This window comes from Peromyscus eremicus, chromosome 2, assembly GCF_949786415.1.
Source record: "Peromyscus eremicus chromosome 2, PerEre_H2_v1, whole genome shotgun sequence".
Classification (NCBI taxonomy): domain Eukaryota; kingdom Metazoa; phylum Chordata; class Mammalia; order Rodentia; family Cricetidae; genus Peromyscus; species Peromyscus eremicus.
In genome coordinates this window covers 155,328,746-155,348,172 of record NC_081417.1, presented here as the reverse complement: position 1 = coordinate 155,348,172, position 19,427 = coordinate 155,328,746, and the positions used below count along the sequence as shown (strand labels likewise).

At 42.8% G+C, this 19,427-nt stretch overlaps 1 protein-coding gene across 1 annotated transcript; it reads left to right on the top strand.

Moving 5' to 3' along the window:
• The first annotated feature begins 372 nt into the window (after nt 1–372).
• LOC131905299 (arylacetamide deacetylase-like 4) lies at nt 373–13,307 on the top strand. The gene is made up of 4 exons (XM_059256268.1): nt 373–540; nt 4,945–5,161; nt 8,686–8,749; nt 12,533–13,307. The coding sequence occupies exons 1-4, from the start codon at nt 373–375 to the stop codon at nt 13,305–13,307; spliced, it is 1,224 nt and encodes a 407-aa protein (XP_059112251.1).
• Nucleotides 13,308–19,427: the final 6,120 nt, after the last annotated feature.

Here is a 19,427-nt window from a genome sequence, read left to right as displayed (position 1 = left end):
AAGGGGTTCATGTCTCCTGTTACTCAGTGAAGGGTCAGGCCAAGGGAGTCTATGCTCATGTAAGACCTTTCCCTCTGTGACGCAGCAGATAGTTGCTGTGAAAGCTCCCATCTAGTTCATCTTTGTAATCCTGACTTTCAAACTACCTTGGTCATCCAGGTCAGCTTTCTTCCTTGGGGAGCAGGTTTCTCTGGATCCTGTTGACCTGTGGTAATATCCCAGAGGCTAGATCAGGCCACTGAGTCAGATGCAGTCTGAAAGGAGTTAGTGGAGGTGGTAGGCCATAAAACTGGATCAGTTGTTCCCAAGGAAGATCTTTGGGACAGCTGCTTCTCAGGGCCTCGGACATCAGTTTCTTGGGGCCTTGGGACCATGACTGTCCTGTGGCTGGTGCTGCTAGTGAGCCTGTCTACCTTTCACCTTGGAATCTTCATATGGGCTGTCATTCAGCACTTTCTCACTGTGGAAATCCCCTCTGCCTTGGAGCATCCAGTCAAGCTCAGGTTTCTGCATTGTGTGGTACTGTACTTAATTGCTATGGTGAGTCCGCTTTTGGGGGAAGGAGTTTTCAGGGTCCTGTTGTGGGATATTTGATCACAGTGTGAATCTAGAGATTGTGATAATTAAATAAAAACCTGAGGTCCAGAGGCTAAGCTAGCAACTAGTTTACAGAAAGTAGCCATAGAGAGTAAAAAGGAAGTCAGGAAGATGAGTAGAGAAACACACAGGAAATAGAAGGGAGGGACTTAGAGTTTGGTTGTCCATTTTGGATTGGAACAGTGGAAAAGAGCTCTCTTTTTGAGATGCTGGAGAAGGAAGAAGGTCAATTAATTGCTCCTCAACCTCTCTGAGCTAGCAGGTTTTCACCCCAGCCTGACTTCTGAATCTTTACTGGTAAAATCATAAGATATAAATTTATATAAAAACATCAGGGTTCATCTGTGTACCTTGCCTTTCTTCTTTTATTCTTCCCTCTCTACATTTCCCCATGACTGGTGGCTACATTGTTATATCTTAGAAACACAGAAACATTGTATTTGTCTCTATCTCTCCTTCCTTCCCTTTCTCTTTCTTGCTCTCTTTATGTCTCTTCCTGCCTGCCCCTTGTCCTTGTTCTTACTGTAAAAAAAAAAAAAAGACAGGCCGGGCAGTGGTGGCGCATGCCTTTAATCCCAGCACTCGGGAGGCAGAGCCAGGCGGATCTCTGTGAGTTTGAGGCCAGCCTGGACTACCAAGTGAGTTCCAGGAAAGGCGCAAATCTACACAGAGAAACCCTGTCTCGAAAAACCAAACAAACAAAAAAAAAAAAAAAAAAAAAGACAGTATCTCAATGAGCTCAGGATGGCCTTAAACTCACTATGTGGCCAATGGTATGAGGCTCCCGATTGTCCCACTGCTACCCCACAAGTGCTGGGGTTAGTGTACACTATCATGCTTGGTTTATGTAATTCTGAGGACCAATCCAGGGCTTCATGCATGCTAGGTCAGCACTATATCCACTTAGCTACACCACAGCTCTTCTTTTCTTTTTAACTTTTTGAAATAAATCTTCATGATTTTGAAGTGGTTATCATTTGGCTCCCACCTCTTGAGGGCTGGGATTGGATGCAGGCATCACCACTCATCTACCAGACTGTTTTCTGAGGACTGAAAAATAATTTCACCCCCAGGTTCTACTCATGATAGACCCATGGGCCAACAGGTCTGACACTTCCTTCAACAACAGTCCTCTACTTCCTTCCACTTACTTGCTTCTAGATGTTTTGTTGCATGATTGTGAACACTTTGAAGCCACAGACTATTTCTTAGCATAGTTCTGAGCAGAGGGCAGGTATCCTTTGGTGATCAAATCATCCATGTGATGATGCATATCTTTGGCTGTACTAGGTGGCTGGATTCTGAACTTGCCTTTGTTGCTGGTTGAAGATAGGGATAAGGGCCTGTCCACAGGTACAGTAGGTTTGGAAAGAAAGCTTGGCCATGTGTGGGAAGGAGACAGTTTGAATAAACTTGATGTCCCAACCTTGACTAAAGACCTGTAGAGGCCAGACATTTCATAAGTGGTTATGTCATAAGGCAGCTACAAAGGAGGAGGTAGGGAAGAGAGGGGTGAGAAGCAGCTACAGCCAGGCTGCCTGATAAGTGTCTCTGTTCTGCTCTCACTGGCTGCAAGGGCCCTTTGCTTAACCTCTGTGCATGTAAGAATCTTCATCTTCAAGGCCAGGAACATTCTCTGTCTCGTGAAGTTAATAGACATATTTCATGGCATATGATAAGGAGCAATAGGTTTTTATAGGTGACTTTAAAAAAGTAACATATTCCTGTGCTGTTGAGACTTTTCTCCACAATGGGCCACACCTACAAGAATGAGCAAGCCTTGTTCAATACAATTATTGAAAGCTTCTGGCCTCAATCCCTTGTTCATTTTTATCTGTAAGTGCTTTCCTAGAGGTCAAGCTGTTTCAAGCCCATGGATTGCATGGAATTACAGGATAGTTTAGAGTCCTGGAATGGCAAATGAGGGCCTCAGATACCTAAGTTCCCCAGAAAATCCATATTCTTTCCAAACTATAGTGTTTCCCTTCTACAGCATCACACCTAGCTCACAGCTGTGGGAAATGTGAACTCTGTTTTGGGAAACAGTGTAACACTATGATATATCTAATGGTTTTTGCCGCAGACACAGGCTCTTTTTAGTTTTTCAACCAAGAACTCAGCTCCTGGGAGCCTCCTCCTAAGGTAACTATCTCACTCCATCCATCATGGCCTTTATCTACACATTAGGGTATCATTTAGTCACTGCTTAAAAGACAAATATTTTTAAATAAAATTATTTCTTTTATTTTTTGAGATTATAATTTTATAATTTATCATGGTGATCTAATACCAAAGACTTATCTTTTAAAAAACATGCGAAGGCCCAGTCCACTGAGTAGGCAGCTGAGCAAGCAAGGCAGGGAGCAAGCCAGTAAGCAGTTTTCCTCCATGGTTTTTGCTTTAATTCCTGCCTCCAGGTAAATGTCTTGAGTTCCTGCCTTGGCTTCTCTTGATGATGAACAATAGCCTACAAGCCAAGAAAACCCTTTCCTCCCCCCAGGTTCCTTGTGGTCAGGTGGCTTTTCACAGCAACAAGAAGGAAAATAAGACCATATGTTTATTGTCCATTTGTACTCTATCTTTTGTGACCTATTCATTTTATCAACCCACTTACTGATTGGGTGGTTTGATCTCTTCTTTTTAGTTTTTGGAGTGATATCTATCTATCTATCTATCTATCTATCTATCTATCTATCTATCTATCTATCTGCATATATATATATGTCTGTATATATGTATGTGTCTATATGTATGTATGTATATAAATATATAAAATAGATATTTAATCTTTCATCAGAGGCATCACCAGCAAAGACTTTCTTTTTCCATTCTATAGGTTGAGTCTACACTCAATTAAAACTTTCCTTTGCGTCTGGAAGTCTTTTGATTTCTTGAGTACCCATTTCCAATAGTTGGCCTTATTTCCAGAGAAACTGGAGTATTATGCAAGAAGTCTTGACCTATGACTATATCTTGAAGTGTTCCCCACACTGTTCCTTGTAGCTAGAATTTTCTTGCCTTGCCCACAGTCAGGACAAATCTTTGTCACCTGCCAGTCCCACAGCCATCAGACCCAACCAAGTAAACACAGAGACTTATATTGCTTACAAACTGTATGGCTGTGGCAGGCTTCTTGCTAACTGTTCTTATAGCTTAAATTAATCCATTTCCATAAGTCTATACCTTGCCATGTGGCTCGTGGCTTACTGGCATCTTCACATGCTGCTTGTCCTGGCAGCGGCTGGCAGTGACTCCTTCTGCCTTCCTGTTCTTTCTTTTCTCCTCTCTGTTAGTCCTGCCTATACTTCCTGCCTAGCCACTGGCCAATCAGTGTTTTATTTATTGACTAATTAGAGCAACACATTTGCCATACAGAATATCCCACAGCAGTTCCTTCTAGTACTTCTGGGATTTTGGGTCCTCAAATTCAGTCTTTGGTCCATTTGGAGTTGATTTTTATGCAGGGTGAGATAGGAATCTAGGACCATCCATTAACATGAGGATATTAAGTTTTCCCAGATCCATTTGTTGAAGAGGCTCTCTGTAGTTGGACAGTTCTCTCTGGCCTTCCAGTTCCTGAATAACCACTTGGAGGCTTATATTACTTATATTACTTATAAATGCTCAGCCAGTAGCTCGGGTTTATTACTAACTAGCTATTACACTTAAATTAACCCATACTTCTTATCTCTGTTTAGCCATGTGGCTTGGTACCTTTTCTCAATATGGCATTCTCATTTTCTTCCTCTACATCTGGCTGGTGACTCCTGACTCTGCCCTTCCTCTTCCCAGATTCTTAGTTTGGTCACCCTGCCTATACTTCCTGCCTGGCTACTGGCCAATCAACATTTTATTAAACCAATTCAAGTGACAAATCTTTACAGTGTACAAGAGGATTATTTCACAGAAGCTCTCCTTTCTGTTTTTTTGTCACTTTTGTTGAAAATCAGGTGGCTGTGACCATGTGGGGTTATATTTGGGTCTTCTACTCTTCCATTGATCTATTTATTGGTCTTGTGAAAAGGCCATCTCAACACAATGACAATAAAATTTCAACATGAATTTTGGTTGAAACAAATAATCAAATCACAACCATATCATTATCTAATCTGGACGTTTTGGGTAGGAACTCTGAAAACTCACCTTCTCTAAGCAGAACCCACAGCCAGTTGTAAATACATGAGTCCATTGTGTGTGCAGAAGTCAAAAGAGAAATGATGAACTCATTTTAGCAATGCTAAGTGGCAGCAGCATCTACATGTCTACCTTATAGTCTCCTATGCCTCACTTTTCTTTTCCCCCTCCTCTTTTTCTTCCTCATATTCTTCTTCTTCTTGGCTCCTACAGGGAAATATATTAGAGAAGCTGAGGATTTGTTCCATGATCAAGTTCATCCAGATTTTTCAGGACTTAATAGTCATAAAGAAGAACCACAATTTAGTGGTGACCAACATGCACTTTGGGGAAATCCCTGTGAGACTGTTCCAACCCAAGGCAGTGTCCTCCAAACTCCTGCGAGGCATCATTTTCTACCATGGAGGAGGAGCCATATGTGGTAGTCTGGGTGAGTAGCTTCTGTATTGGGTGGGAGAGGAAGTTCTTCATGATAATTGGAGTCTCGCATACATTCTTATGAGGAGGGAGTCAAAGGAAGTAGAAGTTGGAGCTTTTAGGGAGAATGGATTGAAGGCTTGGAAATCATATCATTCAAAGAGGTTGAAGCCCCTATAGCAATGTTTCCTGTATAATATATTAGACTTAGTCCAGGTTCAGGTAGCAATGTCCACTGAGACTCTCCCAAAACTAGGTGTGACACCTCTCTCCTTCCCACTCACAGCACTGGCTATTCCTATCTACTCCATAATGACCCCAAGTCCATGTGCTTTCCTCAGCTCAGCTGGATCACTGTGCTGAAAGCCCATCCATTCTTGATCACCACATCATCTCTGCATCCAAAAGTTGTTTACTTGCTACAATTATCATCCTTCAGCTTTATCATCTCTCCCCACCAGAGGAACCCAGTGCTTATCACTGGTGCACTTCAGCCTCCCCTGAGTCCTTACCACATCTCCAACTTGGCCACTTGTGTCTCCCTTTACCCTTGCTGTGCTGTAGCCTATGAACTTCTCAACACAGCAGGCATCTTGGGCTGCTCACATGTTCTTCTGTACTTGTTGCTTATGCAGACACAAAAGACATCGCTCCTAGGATTAGGGTTACTTATACCTTCTGGAGATTGGGATACCCATAGCAGTTCTGAAGATGTTACCTAGATGTCTTTTTTCATTATAAGTTAACTATGAGTGTATCTTGCCTGTAGTACCCACCCTTGTCCAGAATGTTACTGTCCTTGTTCACTCTTTACTGTCATTGACCTCTAAGACCTTCCCCAAGATGCCATCCTCTACTGCAGGATAATGATATTTCCAAATCTTAAGCAGAAATGGCTCAACAGATAGTTACTGAACATCTACTGCCCCAGATCCTCTCCATGGAATGGAAGACAAGAAAGAACCAATCCACAGACTTAAGGGTCTGTACATCAAGGGAGGAAGCTAGACCACATGGGAGAACATGAATAAGGAAGTGGTTTCAGATGTGGGTAACACAGGGATGGAACAGAGAGTGACTTAGAGTAACAGTACCTCAGTTTTTCTGAGCAGACAGTCTCTCCAAGAAGGTGAGATTTAAGGCCAGGACTAAGGGATGGGAGGAGGCAGTTCTTCTGAGTTGGGGAAAAGCAATGTGTGTAGGTTGGGGACCTGGATGAGGTGAGTGAAGACTGGGCCTCAGGATCCATAACAAAGGACTCCAGAAACTCAGTCATCAACACAAATAATATTGCATGTAAATGCAATATTTTTAGAAAGTTCTGATGCAAAAATATAAATAGATAGATAGATAGATAGATAGATAGATAGATAGATAGATAGATAAAACCTATAAGGAGCTGTGCATCTAAATTCATACAAGGGCAGGTGCTGAGGGGCTGAGTGGCTTGTGCAAGTTGGAAACAGCATATTTGAACTTTCATTACACCTGTGTCCATTGTGTGCCATGAGGAAGGAGAGAGAGCGGAGTTGTGGGTTTCAAAGTCTTTAGTAAATCACTACATAAATGGGGTTGCTGATTGATCAGGGCTGCAGTACAAGATCTTGGGAGCCTTATATCTCCTGGTAGCCCCAAACATGGGCAGAAGGGGTTTATATGCACAAAACCCACAAACACTTGTTGCCAAGTTACAGTTACAGTTTTCATCAATCAGAAGTCAAAGATTAGGGACTTTCCTTGTACGTTTCATCATTGTCAACAGACACAAAATGTAAGCTCTTCAGTCCAACTTTGGATATAGAAGCTGACCACCCCACTCAGCTAAGACAACTCTGTGTGTTAGCCTCAGTGTGTATTCTTTCATTACCCTCCCCTGTGTAGCTAGATAATTTTCTCTGTCCCATCCAGGTCCTGCAGTCCCGCAGCTGCTTTTAAAATAATCATTCAGAGGCTTAACGTTAATTACAAACTGTTTGGTCTATGGTTCAGGCTTATTGCTAGCTAGCTATTACATCTTAAATTAACCCATTTCTATAAATTTATGTCTTGCCATGTGGCCATGGCATTACCAGTCTACTGGCATCTTGCTCCTTGGGTGGCTAGATGGCGTCTCCCTGACTCCATCCTTCTTCTCCCTGTCTCTTTCTTTGGATTTCCCACCTGGCTATAACCTGTCTTGCCATAGGCCAGAGCAGCTTCTTTATTAACCAATGGTAGCAATACATATTCACAGCATACAGAAAGACCATTCCACAGCATCCCCACGCCCTTTCCCACCTGTCCATTAGCAGTGGATAGGCATAGCATGTTTGTCCATAGAAACAAGTTTCACTCTGCTACTACGACAAACACATAACCAAAAGTGACTTAGGAGAAGAAAGGGTTTATTTCACCTTTCAGGTTACACTCCATCATTGAGGGAAGTCAGGGCAGGAACCAAACAGAAGCCATAGTTGAGCACTGCCTGTCAACTCAGTCTCAGGCTCATGCTTAGCTAGTTTTCTTATGCCATCCAGGACCACCTACCCAGGGAATGGCTCTGCCTATAGCGGGCTAGGTTCCCTATACTAATTAAGAAACAAGAAAATTCCCCATAGACATGCTCACAGGCAAATTTGATCTGGGCAATTCTTCAATTGGAGACTTTTTTCTTAGGTGATTCTAGGCTTCATTAAATTGCCATTTAAAGTTACTGAGGACATCTACAATGCCCATGGTGCATGTACCTACCTAGCAAATCTCTGACTGGCTTAACTTAGAAAATCCCAGTGCTTGTCTGGGCAGGAGATATTACACTCTGTTAATCCAGTACCTAGGAATCAAGGCAAAGGGATCACAAATTTGGAATCTACCTGGGTTATATAGTAAGGACATGGACACATAAAAACTAAACCAACCAACCAATTAAGCAACAATATAACAAATAAAATAAAACTAAAATGAGATTAAAAAATCTTCAAGGATATTCATTAAGAAAATAGAAAAAATAAATTTTGGTAACTGAATCTCCTCCCCAGAGATGCTCCTGAGATATGATGAGTAAGAGTAGTACCCAGACCCCTGTCCCAACATCAGACAGGTTCTGTGCCCCAAACTGGATGTGATCAACTGTGTGCTAATCTTAATGGGACTGTCTACTAATATAAACATCTCATCTGGTCATCATTTACCTCCTCATGAATGCAAATCTATGAGCCTATTAACACTCCAGGGCTGGTTCTGCAAACACAAGCAGCCTTAGTGATGTCCATTTCAGATCCCCAATCAGTCTAAGTCTCTAGTTTACCCGTCCTGTATAAAATTCAATGCTATAGAAAGTGAACCATAAGTTCCAACTAAATCTTGATATTCAGAGGTTTGGAAATGATGTCTGGCCTTGTCCTCACAGAGCTGGCAAGATCACCTCAGAGGAATCAAGAATAGAAACATAGAGAGGACTTTATTGTTATACTTATCATGACAGCTGCTATTTCTGGGACTGTAGTGGGAAGTGCTGGGCTCCTGTCACACTGTTTAACACCTGGCTTCCTCTTACAGACAGTTACCACAACCTGTGCAGCTTCCTGGCCCAGGAGACAGATTCAGTGGTGCTGTCAGTGGGGTGAGTGGCCTGGGAAATTTAGTGGTTTATCTGTGTGAAGGTGCATTTTGGGGCACAGATTTTGGTGACTCTAGGCCACAGAAAGGGGTCCTGACCTCTTGTACATGTTCCCATGAACACAGCTACAGCACTTTCAAAACAGTAGAAGTCTAGAAATATATCAATTCCTGGGAAGTCCATTGGTAAACTGTGACAGAAAGAACACAATACTACTGAGTACTGGTCTCCTATGGAACAATATAAAGTCATATAGTAGAGGACTAGGAAGAGCACACCATGATGTGAAGGGACCCAGGTAGTGTAACATTAGAAAAGACCCTTTATGTCCTCTTTGTGGAATTAAATTAATTAAAGTCAAAAGAATGCTTTCTAGGACACACACACACACACACACACACACACACACACACATACACACACACACACACACACACACACACACACAGACCTACAGGAAATTGAAAATAGAGAGCAAAAGAAGAGATGACAGATATTGAACTCAAAATGTCTCTTCATTTGGTGGGATGATGTTGACTTTGGATACAGTGGTGCAATCAATGTCGTCTGATGGTCAAGGTCAATTGAAGTCATGAATATTGTTGGCTGATGGCTCTGGTGTTTGTTGCAACAATAGAATAATCATGGACATACCAACTATGACAACAAACCACTTTGAACCAATGTAGAGCATGACTTAAGACTCAAGTCCGGTCTTTTGAAAATAAAGGAGTCCTTGAAAGGATGAAGGACATGGGGGCTATTATTCATAGTTTGAGAACAGAGTCCATAGGACAATTTAAAGGACTAAGTGAGAGAAATTGAAAACTGCCCTGTTAGATTCTGCTGCTTCAATGCCTACCACTTCAGTGGCCCCTTATACCTTGACATCACTCAGGATGGGTATACACTGAAGTTGGGTGACTAGAGCAAATCACTTGACATCTTTGTTCCTCTATGGTGGCATAGGAAGGGTAACATCTTTCCAGTCTCCAGAGACTTCCTCCTATATGGCTGCTGCCACAGTGTCTGAACTTCCAATATGGAACCCTACATCTCTGAGATCCCCTGAATGGAGCTGCAGAGAAATATGCAAGCACCTGCTCTGAAATCTTGAAGGAAATTCCTCAGTGTGGCATTCTAGATACTTACAGAGTTCTGACTCATGGGCTAGGGAAGCTATTCTAGAATGGCAAATGGAGATGCTCCGCTAGAGAAGAGGCTTGGGACTTCCAGAGGGCTGCTGTGAGCTCAGCTGCTGAACTACCAGCCACCTATCCTTAGCTTCCCCCTTACTCAATCCTCCCTCTATCTTTAGCATCTCATTACCCAATCCTCCTTGTCCCTCCCCCTAACTCCCCTTTTATCGGTGACTATGGGGCTCCAGCCCTTGATAGTCCCCTCCCAGGGTCCGGGAAGAATCTAAAACCAGCTGATAATTTAATCTTTGATGAAAAGAAATGAATCTATGTACATGAAACTCCTTAGTCCATACACTATTATTCTGTGTCAGTTCTCTCTCTACACAGCTTCTATTTGCTCTCATGCCTAGCTCCTTTCTGCTTGATTTCTCTCTACATTAATCTGCTGTCCCCTCTAAGTTCTAACTTAATTCTCTCATCTTAGTTCTGCCCGTCTAGGTTCTCATCCGTCTAGTTCTTTCCCATCTTAGCTCCTTCCTCATCTCCTTCTTTCTCATCTTGTTCTTTCCTGTCTGGCTCTTCCTCATCTCCCATCTCATTCGTCTAGTACTCTCTTCTAGCCCTTCAATCTAGTTCTTCCCCGTCTCAGCTCATTCCTCTCCAGTTCTTACCCATCTAGTTCTTTCATTCTCTTTTCTCTTCTCTGTCTCCTCATTCACTCAGTTCTCTCTCAGTTCTCAGGAATCCAGTTATAAACCCAAGCAATAGCAATCCTCTCTCAGAGCAAGGTCACCGGGCTTGAATTCTTATGGGGTCATAAAGGCAGGTAAGAATTTTCCTCAGGCAGTGACCACCAGGCTTTCTTCTACAACCCAAAGGGGGAGTGGTAAATGAGGGAGTCAATAGAGAGCTAATAATTGGTTAGTATATCAAGAAGGGAATTTATGTGCTCAATCTACATTCCTAGAAGTGGTTAGGTAACAAATTAGGAGTCTATTTGTAAGGAAGGAGGGTCTCACCTTAAACTGCACAAGAAATAAAGCTATCCTCCTTACCTCGGAGACAGGTGTTGTTTCATTTGACCTTGGATGCTTGATAGGCATTTTAGATAAATACACTGTTAGAAGTTCTTGGAAGCACACAAGAAAATCATTTTAGGAACCAGCTAATATATCTACAAAAGCTAAAATATCACTAAGACTTCTTAAGCCATGGCTTGACCTTTGGAGAAGTCCTTGACTTTTCCAAGCAGTGGCTTTTGTGATAGTAGCTGAATTCCATTACGTTTTCCTGTGGCTTGCAGCACCCTTTCCTCCTTTTCTCTCCCCTTCCTGACCTTCCTTTCCTGAAAGCAAGGTATCTTGACTCTAAATGAAGTCTCTGCACCTCTATTGACAGGAAGTGGTGGTATCAATCATCTCCCTGGGGTCCCTTTCTTCCACCAGGGGGAAATTGGGGGTAGGTGAGGAACTCTTCTAACTGGTCCTTTATGGCTTCCTAGCTTATGGCTTCTGAAGTGAATGGTAGCAACAGAGAACTAAGAGCCAGAGAAGCTGCCACCTCGGGGGCCACTGTCCTTATGCATGCTTCTAGTAATTGGACCTTTAACCCAGTGGTGTTGAGTGTTAACAGTCCCTGTGTGTATCTGTGAAGTTAGGACCCCCAGGCCCCGACAACACCTATGCTCCAGTTCGCAGGCTAGAGTGTCTAACCCCCCCCACCTCCACCCCCCCACCCCCCCACCCCCACCCCCGCACTTAAGGCAGCAGTGAGTGCTTCTGTGTTTTCATTCCACAGGCTGTGGCCACTGCTGCCCCTGGCTCCTCTACTGCCTGCTGCTGCTGTTTCCTGCTGCTATTGTTGCCAGTGTGTCTTTGCTTCTGTTCTCTGCTTCCATTCTTGAAGCTTCTCCTCTGATGCCGTCAAGGTCACTTTGCATTTCCTGTGTTAAGGCTTCTGACTGCTTCCAGAGGCCAGGCATTCCCACTGCCTAGGTGCCCAGTGGTCTTTGTGCCTCTGCCACCGTTGTTGTCACCACATGATGCTCTCTTGCCTCTGGACCTTCTGCAGTTCTTCCGCCAAATCACCCAGGGCATTGGAGAAGAGTCTAAGAACTCTCAATTATCGAGTCCAATTGCCCCATCCCCTAATACTTCTATTTATTTCCAGGAAAATTAACATTAGAAGGTACACTTACATCAAGACCTTATATTATTAATATGACATTAACATAAAATTTAAAGAGCAATGGTTTTGGCAATGTTGAATGGATGCCTGAGACGTCTGGGAGAACCAAAACTCTTAACCTTCTCAGTGGAACCACAGAGCTCCAATCCCCTCCTCTGGGCCTTTGTTGGTTGTCCTATTTCCTAAAGCAACAACTTTGAGCTTAGCTGATCCTTTGTGGGGCTCACTCATCTATTGGAAGCAAAATGTGGGTTGAAATGGAGAATCCTGGCCTCCCTAACTCTGGCAGGTTCCTCATGTCCATAAAGGAAAAATGAGGCTAGCCATTTTTACTTGCTAGGTTCATTCTGAGGATTTAATCAAGTTCTATTTCCTATGAGAGTAGAGGATTCTGTTTAAATGGCCTCCAGTGACCCATGTGTGCATCACTGCATTGTGTTTGTTTGTTTCTTCTTAGGTACCGCAAGCTTCCTGACCACCATCATCCTTCTGTTACTGAGGATTGCCTGAATGCCTCTATTCACTTCATGAAGGGCCTCACAACCTACGGAGTAGACCCCTCCCGGGTGGTAGTCTGTGGAGAAAGTATTGGGGGTAGTGTTGTGACCATTGTCACCCAGGCCTTGCTCAGCCTCCCAAGTCTCCCCCAGATCTGTGCTCAGGTGCTTATCACTCCAATGACACAGGTCATCAATTTCCAATTACCATCATATCAGCAGAACCAAAATGTCCCATTCCTCACCAGAGACATATTCAGAATGGTTGTGTGTAAATACCTGGACATTGACTTATCTTGGAAAGATGCTGTATTTAATGGTACTTGTATTCCCCTAGACATCTGGAAGAAGTACAGGAAATGGCTCAGTTCTGATAACATCCCCAGAAGGTTCAAGAGCAAAAGCCTCCTGCCTGAGTTTTCAGGTCCTTTCAATGAGGCTGCCTATCTGGAAACCAAACAGGTTTTGGATCCAGACATTTCACCTCTCCTAGTAGATGACAAGATCATTGCTCAGCTTCCCCAGGCATTCCTGGTGAGCTGTGAGTATGACCCCCTCCGTGATGATGCCTTGCTCTATAAGAAGCGCTTGGAAGGCCAGGGTGTCCCTGTGACCTGGTACCACGTGGAGGATGGCTTTCACGGATGCATCATTTTGTTTGATAAGCAACCTTTCTCTTTCCCCTGCTCCATGAAAATTGTAAATGCTGTCATCACTTATATAAAGGGTATATGACAGTCACACTGGACTTTTGAGTGTGGAACAAGGTAAGAGCTGTCTGTTCTGGGGCTTTTCCTGGTTTTATTTTATTGAGTAAGGAGATACTGAAGCCATGCATGAACCAAGAGGGAAAGACTAGGTGGAAATAAGAACTGTTGGCTTTGTATTCAAGAAAGACCAGTCTCCGTGTTTCTTTCCAGAACCAATAACATCTAGTGTTGCAACTAGCAACACTCTCTACTGCTTCTTTTACTTGAAATAAATGTCAAAGTGCAAAGAGATGTCTTTCAAATTTTCCAAAAGCCTTAACCTAGAGGTTGTGTAGAATAAATACCATCATCTGGTCACATTATCACTGCTGAACCCATATCCATGATGGCATAGAGAAAGGGTCTTTTTTATTACTGTTTTTTCCTGAGGCCAATGTTACAGTGTCACTTGCACTGCCTCTATCTGTCCTGAGAAATGTAGTTTCATAGATACTCTCCTAATAAGATGACTCCTATGCTGAATTATGAGATGATGACAGTGGGAACATTCAAGAAACAGAGATGGATGGAAAGGCAATAAGGGAGGAGTAAAGGGGATGGAAGAGCATTGGGTGAATTTTTCCCTGGAATCACATTTTTCAGTGGAATTCCTAACTCAGAGCCCAGTCTACCATGAGACACATCCTCAGACCCACAGCTATGATATGAGTGCTGGAGGCCACCTGCTGTATGGAAAGTGTGTCCCCAGTTGAGTGAGGTGGCAAGCTCACATGTTATTCCCAGTCTTACAAGGGTCCCCGCCCTTGCTTAGCCAACACCACTTGCTCTGTTGAGAGGGAGTTTGAAGGAATCCTCTCCACTATATATTGTGAGTCATTCACAGTAAGGTGGTGGTGGTTGTTGTTCAATGGGTCCATGTTTTGTAAACTAGCCCCATTATAATTAGCCCAAAACCTACTTCTGTCTAAAATACTGAATTAATAAGATCACTGGATCTATCTTTTATGCAAACCTTCCCTGTGTTGGTTGTAGTACCCTCAAATGTGAATAATGGAGGAATGAATAATGGAATAATGGTGTCCTGAATCCTTGTAATTAGGGACAGTATCAGCACACAGAATGGAACTTAGATGCTGGGAGCACAGCAGATACTTTAACTCATGGGTTATGTGTCCCTAGCTATGATGGAAGGTGTGCCATTTTATTTCTTTATAGCAATGCCAACATAAATGTGTTGCTTCATAATACAGATTCATTATGTCATGAGTTCCATAGGTCAGGATTTTGACATGGGTTGGCTGAGTTTTGGGATTACGACACCGGCACGGCTGTCATAGGGTAGTAGGTTATCATCTCTTGTAAGCCTTGACTGAGATGGATCTCTATCCGTGTTCAGTCCAGTTGTAAGGTAGAATTCAGTCCCCTCAGGTTGTAGACTGACAACATCTATTGTTTGTTTGCTCTTGATCAGAACTTATCACCCTCACCTTTTCTGTTGACATATACTATCTTTTGTGTGACATTATCCAAACAGCCACTTTCTTCCTTAAATCTAGCAATACAGAGACAGACCGGAATGAACTGGCCATACAAACGTGTGTGAAGGGATGATGACCATGTGAAGAAATGGATGCTGGTATCTTTTCCATCCTCATGTACAAGCAAGGTCCTGGCCTCACAAGGGAATTTTACACAATGATGTGAACAGCAGAAGTGAAGGTCACAGGGGCCCCTTATGACCACACTATACAGAAAGTTACTTCAGAAGGTGATGGGAAGAACAGCCCAGCTGGCTTGTCTGCTCATACAGCAGGGTCGTCTACACTCCCCCCTTTAAAGAATATAGTCTTTTCATTAATTCTTTGTGAATTGCATACAATGGGATTCTTCCCTTGAGTTGTTGGTCAAGGGTGTCCCAGAGTCCCCTAAAGCAATGCAAGCTATTGCTATTAATCTTGGTTGCCCACCAAAACCTGATAGTAAGATCCTATTGATAACTCATTTTTTTGGAGCTGTTGAGAACTGGGGCTTCAAGAAAAGTCTTTTCTTTGCCCTCAGCTCTCATCCCCCTTTCCACTAACATCATTCCAATCTGCCTCCTCCTTGAGTCTCTTCCCAACCCATTCTCATAGCAGCATTTCTTTGTCTCCCAGTTACTAGTGGATTACATTTTTATTTAAGCAAAAATTCTTGGAAGAAGGTGAAAAAAATACCACAAAGAACCCATGGTCAGTTAAATTTCAACAACAGGCTCTCTGTTTCCTTTCCTTTAGGAAGCAAGAACAAAAGTAAATAACAAAAAAAACCCCAAAATTGTCAAACTCGACTTGGTTGAATACAGTTTAAAATACTAGAATGACAATGATGGCCATAGAGAAAATGATGTGGACAGAGTGCAATCTGTTCAGGAGGAGGAATGATCTCCAAATCCAATGAGGTGTCCAAGGTGTCATATGGTGGGTGCCATCTGGACATGGGATTCAGCTGGAGAACACTGGATCCAGACAGTTGACCTCACACCCTGTGTTCCCACTCATTGTGCGATGTTTGACATCTTGGCTATTCCCTTCCATGTCTATGAAATGAGCATGGCCACAGTCTTGCTTTGCCGCATCAGGGTAAATTGACTCAAAACAATCAAGCACTGGGAATGGTGCCTTGCACTCGGGGTGGGGGAGTTAATTGGGATAATGAAGTAGAAGAAGTCCTAGCCATTAGCTACTTTTGTATTGCTCTGACAGAACACTGGCACAACAACTCAGGACCATTTATTTGGCTTCATGTGTTTGAAGGGATTTCATTACATCATGGTGGGGCAGGCATGGTGGAGTTCACAGAGGTTGGAAGCAAGTTGTGGAGATGTCTCATGGTAGGCCAAGAATTTTTGTTTTTGTTTGTTTATTTTTCAAGGCAGGGTTTCTCTGTGTAGCTTTGGAGCCTATCCTAGAAGTTGCTCTGTAGATCAGGCTCCCCTTGAACTCATAGAGATCCACTTGCCTCTGCCTCCCCAATGCTGGGATTAAAGGTGTGCACCACCACTGCCCGGCTTACTGTCTACACTTCTATTGGCACTCTAGTCTTCTTAATTTACTCTGCTCTTTGTGAAGACTCACAGAATATCCTGGAAGAAGAGGCATATAGAATGAAGAGCTGGGGGATGGAGAAGAGTGCTGTATAATGCAGTCTTCTGGACAGGACATAGCCATCGGATTCATGAACTGGTTACCCATATGAAACTTACAAAATGTTAAACCAGCCAAAAGTTTCAACATAGATGGGGTGGATGATCTTCAGGCCCCCCTTAAAAGGAGTTATTGGCAGTTTAATAGCTGCTTAATAGAATAATTCTTCTCTAAGGGTATAGCCAATGGTAGGTTTTCCCAAGCTCCAGTTGATGACCCCATATCCATGTAAATATCTGCACCATTAGTTGAACTTAATGGGTTATCAAAACAATAATGAAAACAATAACAACAACAAAAGACATAAATTTAGGTGAGGGAAGTGCTAGGAGGACATGGAGGGAGGAAATGGAAGTATATATGATCATATTTAGTTGCCTACATGTATGAAATGCAAAAGTTGTGATTTCATTTTCATGTATGGCTGAAGAAAATTCCATTGTGCATACATAACTTATTTTCTTTACCCATTAACCTATTGATAGATATCTAGGTTCTATTTCCTAACTCTTGCAGATGGTGTAGCAATAAGCATGCATAGGCAAATGTCTCTGTGGAATAGTAACTTAGAACTCTTTGGGTACTTATTCATTCCTTTTTTGGTTTTGTTGATCATTCTTATAATCACTTGAGCTTACTTTCCTGGAACCTCATCTACATCAATGCCATTTTTTACCATTATGGGGGAGTTATTAACTTTAAAAAATTAAGTTCCATTTTGAAAAAAATTGTGTTTCTGGGTTGGAATTTCTGTACCTTGGCCATGTTACTAGTTGGAAGCTTTAATCTCTTGTATTCTTTCACCTGAAGACTTCATAAGATGAGTGTGAACCACGGTTGTGGCAGTGTTGAACTACAGTTTCTCACACTGTACATGAAGGACAGTTTACTTGATGAACTCTCACACAGGGTGTGTAAGGTACTGGGTCCAATCTCCTTCATCGCTCAGAGAGATAAGAAGAACTAATTGCAGAGCCAGCTATAACTGTGGGATTAACCGGTATGATGATACAGTCATATCACATTAAAAGCCACAACTCCGATAACTTAAAGATAATATTATGTGCACTAAAAGTCAGTAAGTTAACAACTAAAAGTTAATAAGCTTAACTTTTAAAAGATAAGAGGGGTATTACTAGCCAGTAGTATTAGAAAAACAGAAAGCAGGAGAGGAAAAGCAACCAGAGCTGGGCATCAAGAAAGAAGAAGGAAGGTATCAGGGGAGATTATAGGCAAAGTAAGGACAGATCCAAAACAGGGAACCAATGAGCTACAGCGAGCAAACAAACAAAAAAACAGTGGGAAAAAATGACAAGGATTTAGGTGGGCTAAATATGTGAAAGGAGAGAGAAACAGAACTGACTGAAGAGATGAAGAGAGTTTAAAGTGGGAAGAGGAGAGTATTGAAAATTAAGTATTAAAGACTGTGATGGCTTGTATTCACATCCTTGGCACTCAGAAGGTTCAGGAGGGAGACCACACTCCTACATGCTTTGGAGAGAGAGAGAGAGAGAGAGAGAGAGAGAGAGAGAGAGAGAGAGAGAGAGAGAGAGAGAGAGAGAGAGAGGAATGAAATAAAAAATGACAATTTGCCACTCCTGCTCCTCTTTTATGCCTCCCAGTGGTCTCGTGGACCCCTCGACCTGTGTTTCCGCTTGGCTTGCTTTGCTGTAGCCCCTGAATCCGTTCATTTCCCTCACCCCTTGCCCTCGGTTTTCTTGTTGGTTGCTTGGGCTCAAAAGGTGTCTTGTCCCTGACTTGGACTTACTGTCCTCCTGTTCCACTTTGTCTCTCATGGTTCTTCCAGAGTGGCCTTCTCCAGCATCTTACTAAAGACTCCCCTGTCACTCACAGGTCAGACCTGGGACTCCTCTCTCCATACACAGTATTTTCCTTGCTAGATGTCTTGGGGACACTTATCTGCATCTAAGGTTTATGGTTCTACTCTGTGTTTCTTGTTTACTATATGTCTGTCCTCATTGAGGATGGGAATTCCAAGAGCTCAGGGAAGACCTGTGGTGTCCATGGATTCTTTGTGTCCAGCTCAATGTTTTTTATTTTTAAATGTATGTATGCATGAATAAGTAGATAGAGGGATCAGTGACTAACTGAGTAAAAGGATTAATTTGTGAATGGATATGGTTGGATTTTTGGGTGAATGGATCCAGGGGTGCACATCAAAATTGGCTTACATCTAATGACCACCTGCTCACAGAACCACTGTAAACACAGAACATGAAGTAACTATGGCTGTTTTATAAGTTACAGATGAGGCAATGTTACCCTCTCTCTGTCACAAGCCAAGTATGAATATATCATCCCCATCTATGAGACCCACCCTTATCTAAGAAACTCTTCCCTGTAAGAGGTCCACCCCTCTATAAAATTAGTTATTGAGTACTCCACAGCATCACAGGTCTATGTATCCCCCCCAACAGTGCTATAGGTGCATGCATCCATCTAGCAAGCTCCAGTCAACTCTGGGATTAGTTGGTGACATTTAGACAACCTTGGTATAGAAACATTACCCCCAGAGATTCTTATATAATGGGTTGAGGTAGCCTGGACAAAGGACTGCCCAGTGCCTCTGTGTGTTCACAGCTGGAGTGGTAGAGGGTGAAATCAGAGCTGCACTGGCAGGGTCTGGGCTAGCGCTGGGCTAGTAGGATGTTCCGTTTTGTGAGTGCCAGTAGACTGGCCTCCTAGGATTTCAGAAATACCACCCCACTGACCAAATACCCCATGCAGCCGCTGCTCATTTTCTAGTCAACACAGGTACATGAAATGACTGATACTCCCAGATCAAGGCAAAAAGCAACTTGACCAGGAAAGGGTTTAGTTCACCTTACAGCTTACAGTCCGTCATTGAGGAAAGTGGGGCAGGAGCCTGGAAGCAGGAATTGAAGCCAAGACTATGGCGGAACGCTTTTTTTTTTTTTTTGCTCCTCAGGAAGGCTACTTTC

What these genes read in the sequence shown, in the direction of transcription:
- LOC131905299 (XM_059256268.1), top strand. Translation starts at nt 373, where the DNA reads ATGACTGTCCTGTGGCTGGTGCTGCTAGTGAGCCTGTCTACCTTTCAC. An exon ending in TACTGTACTTAATTGCTATG is followed by an intron (nt 541 to 4,944) that starts GTGAGTCCGCTT and finishes TGGCTCCTACAG; the next exon opens with GGAAATATATTAGAGAAGCT. An exon ending in TCAGTGGTGCTGTCAGTGGG is followed by an intron (nt 8,750 to 12,532) that starts GTGAGTGGCCTG and finishes GTTTCTTCTTAG; the next exon opens with GTACCGCAAGCTTCCTGACC.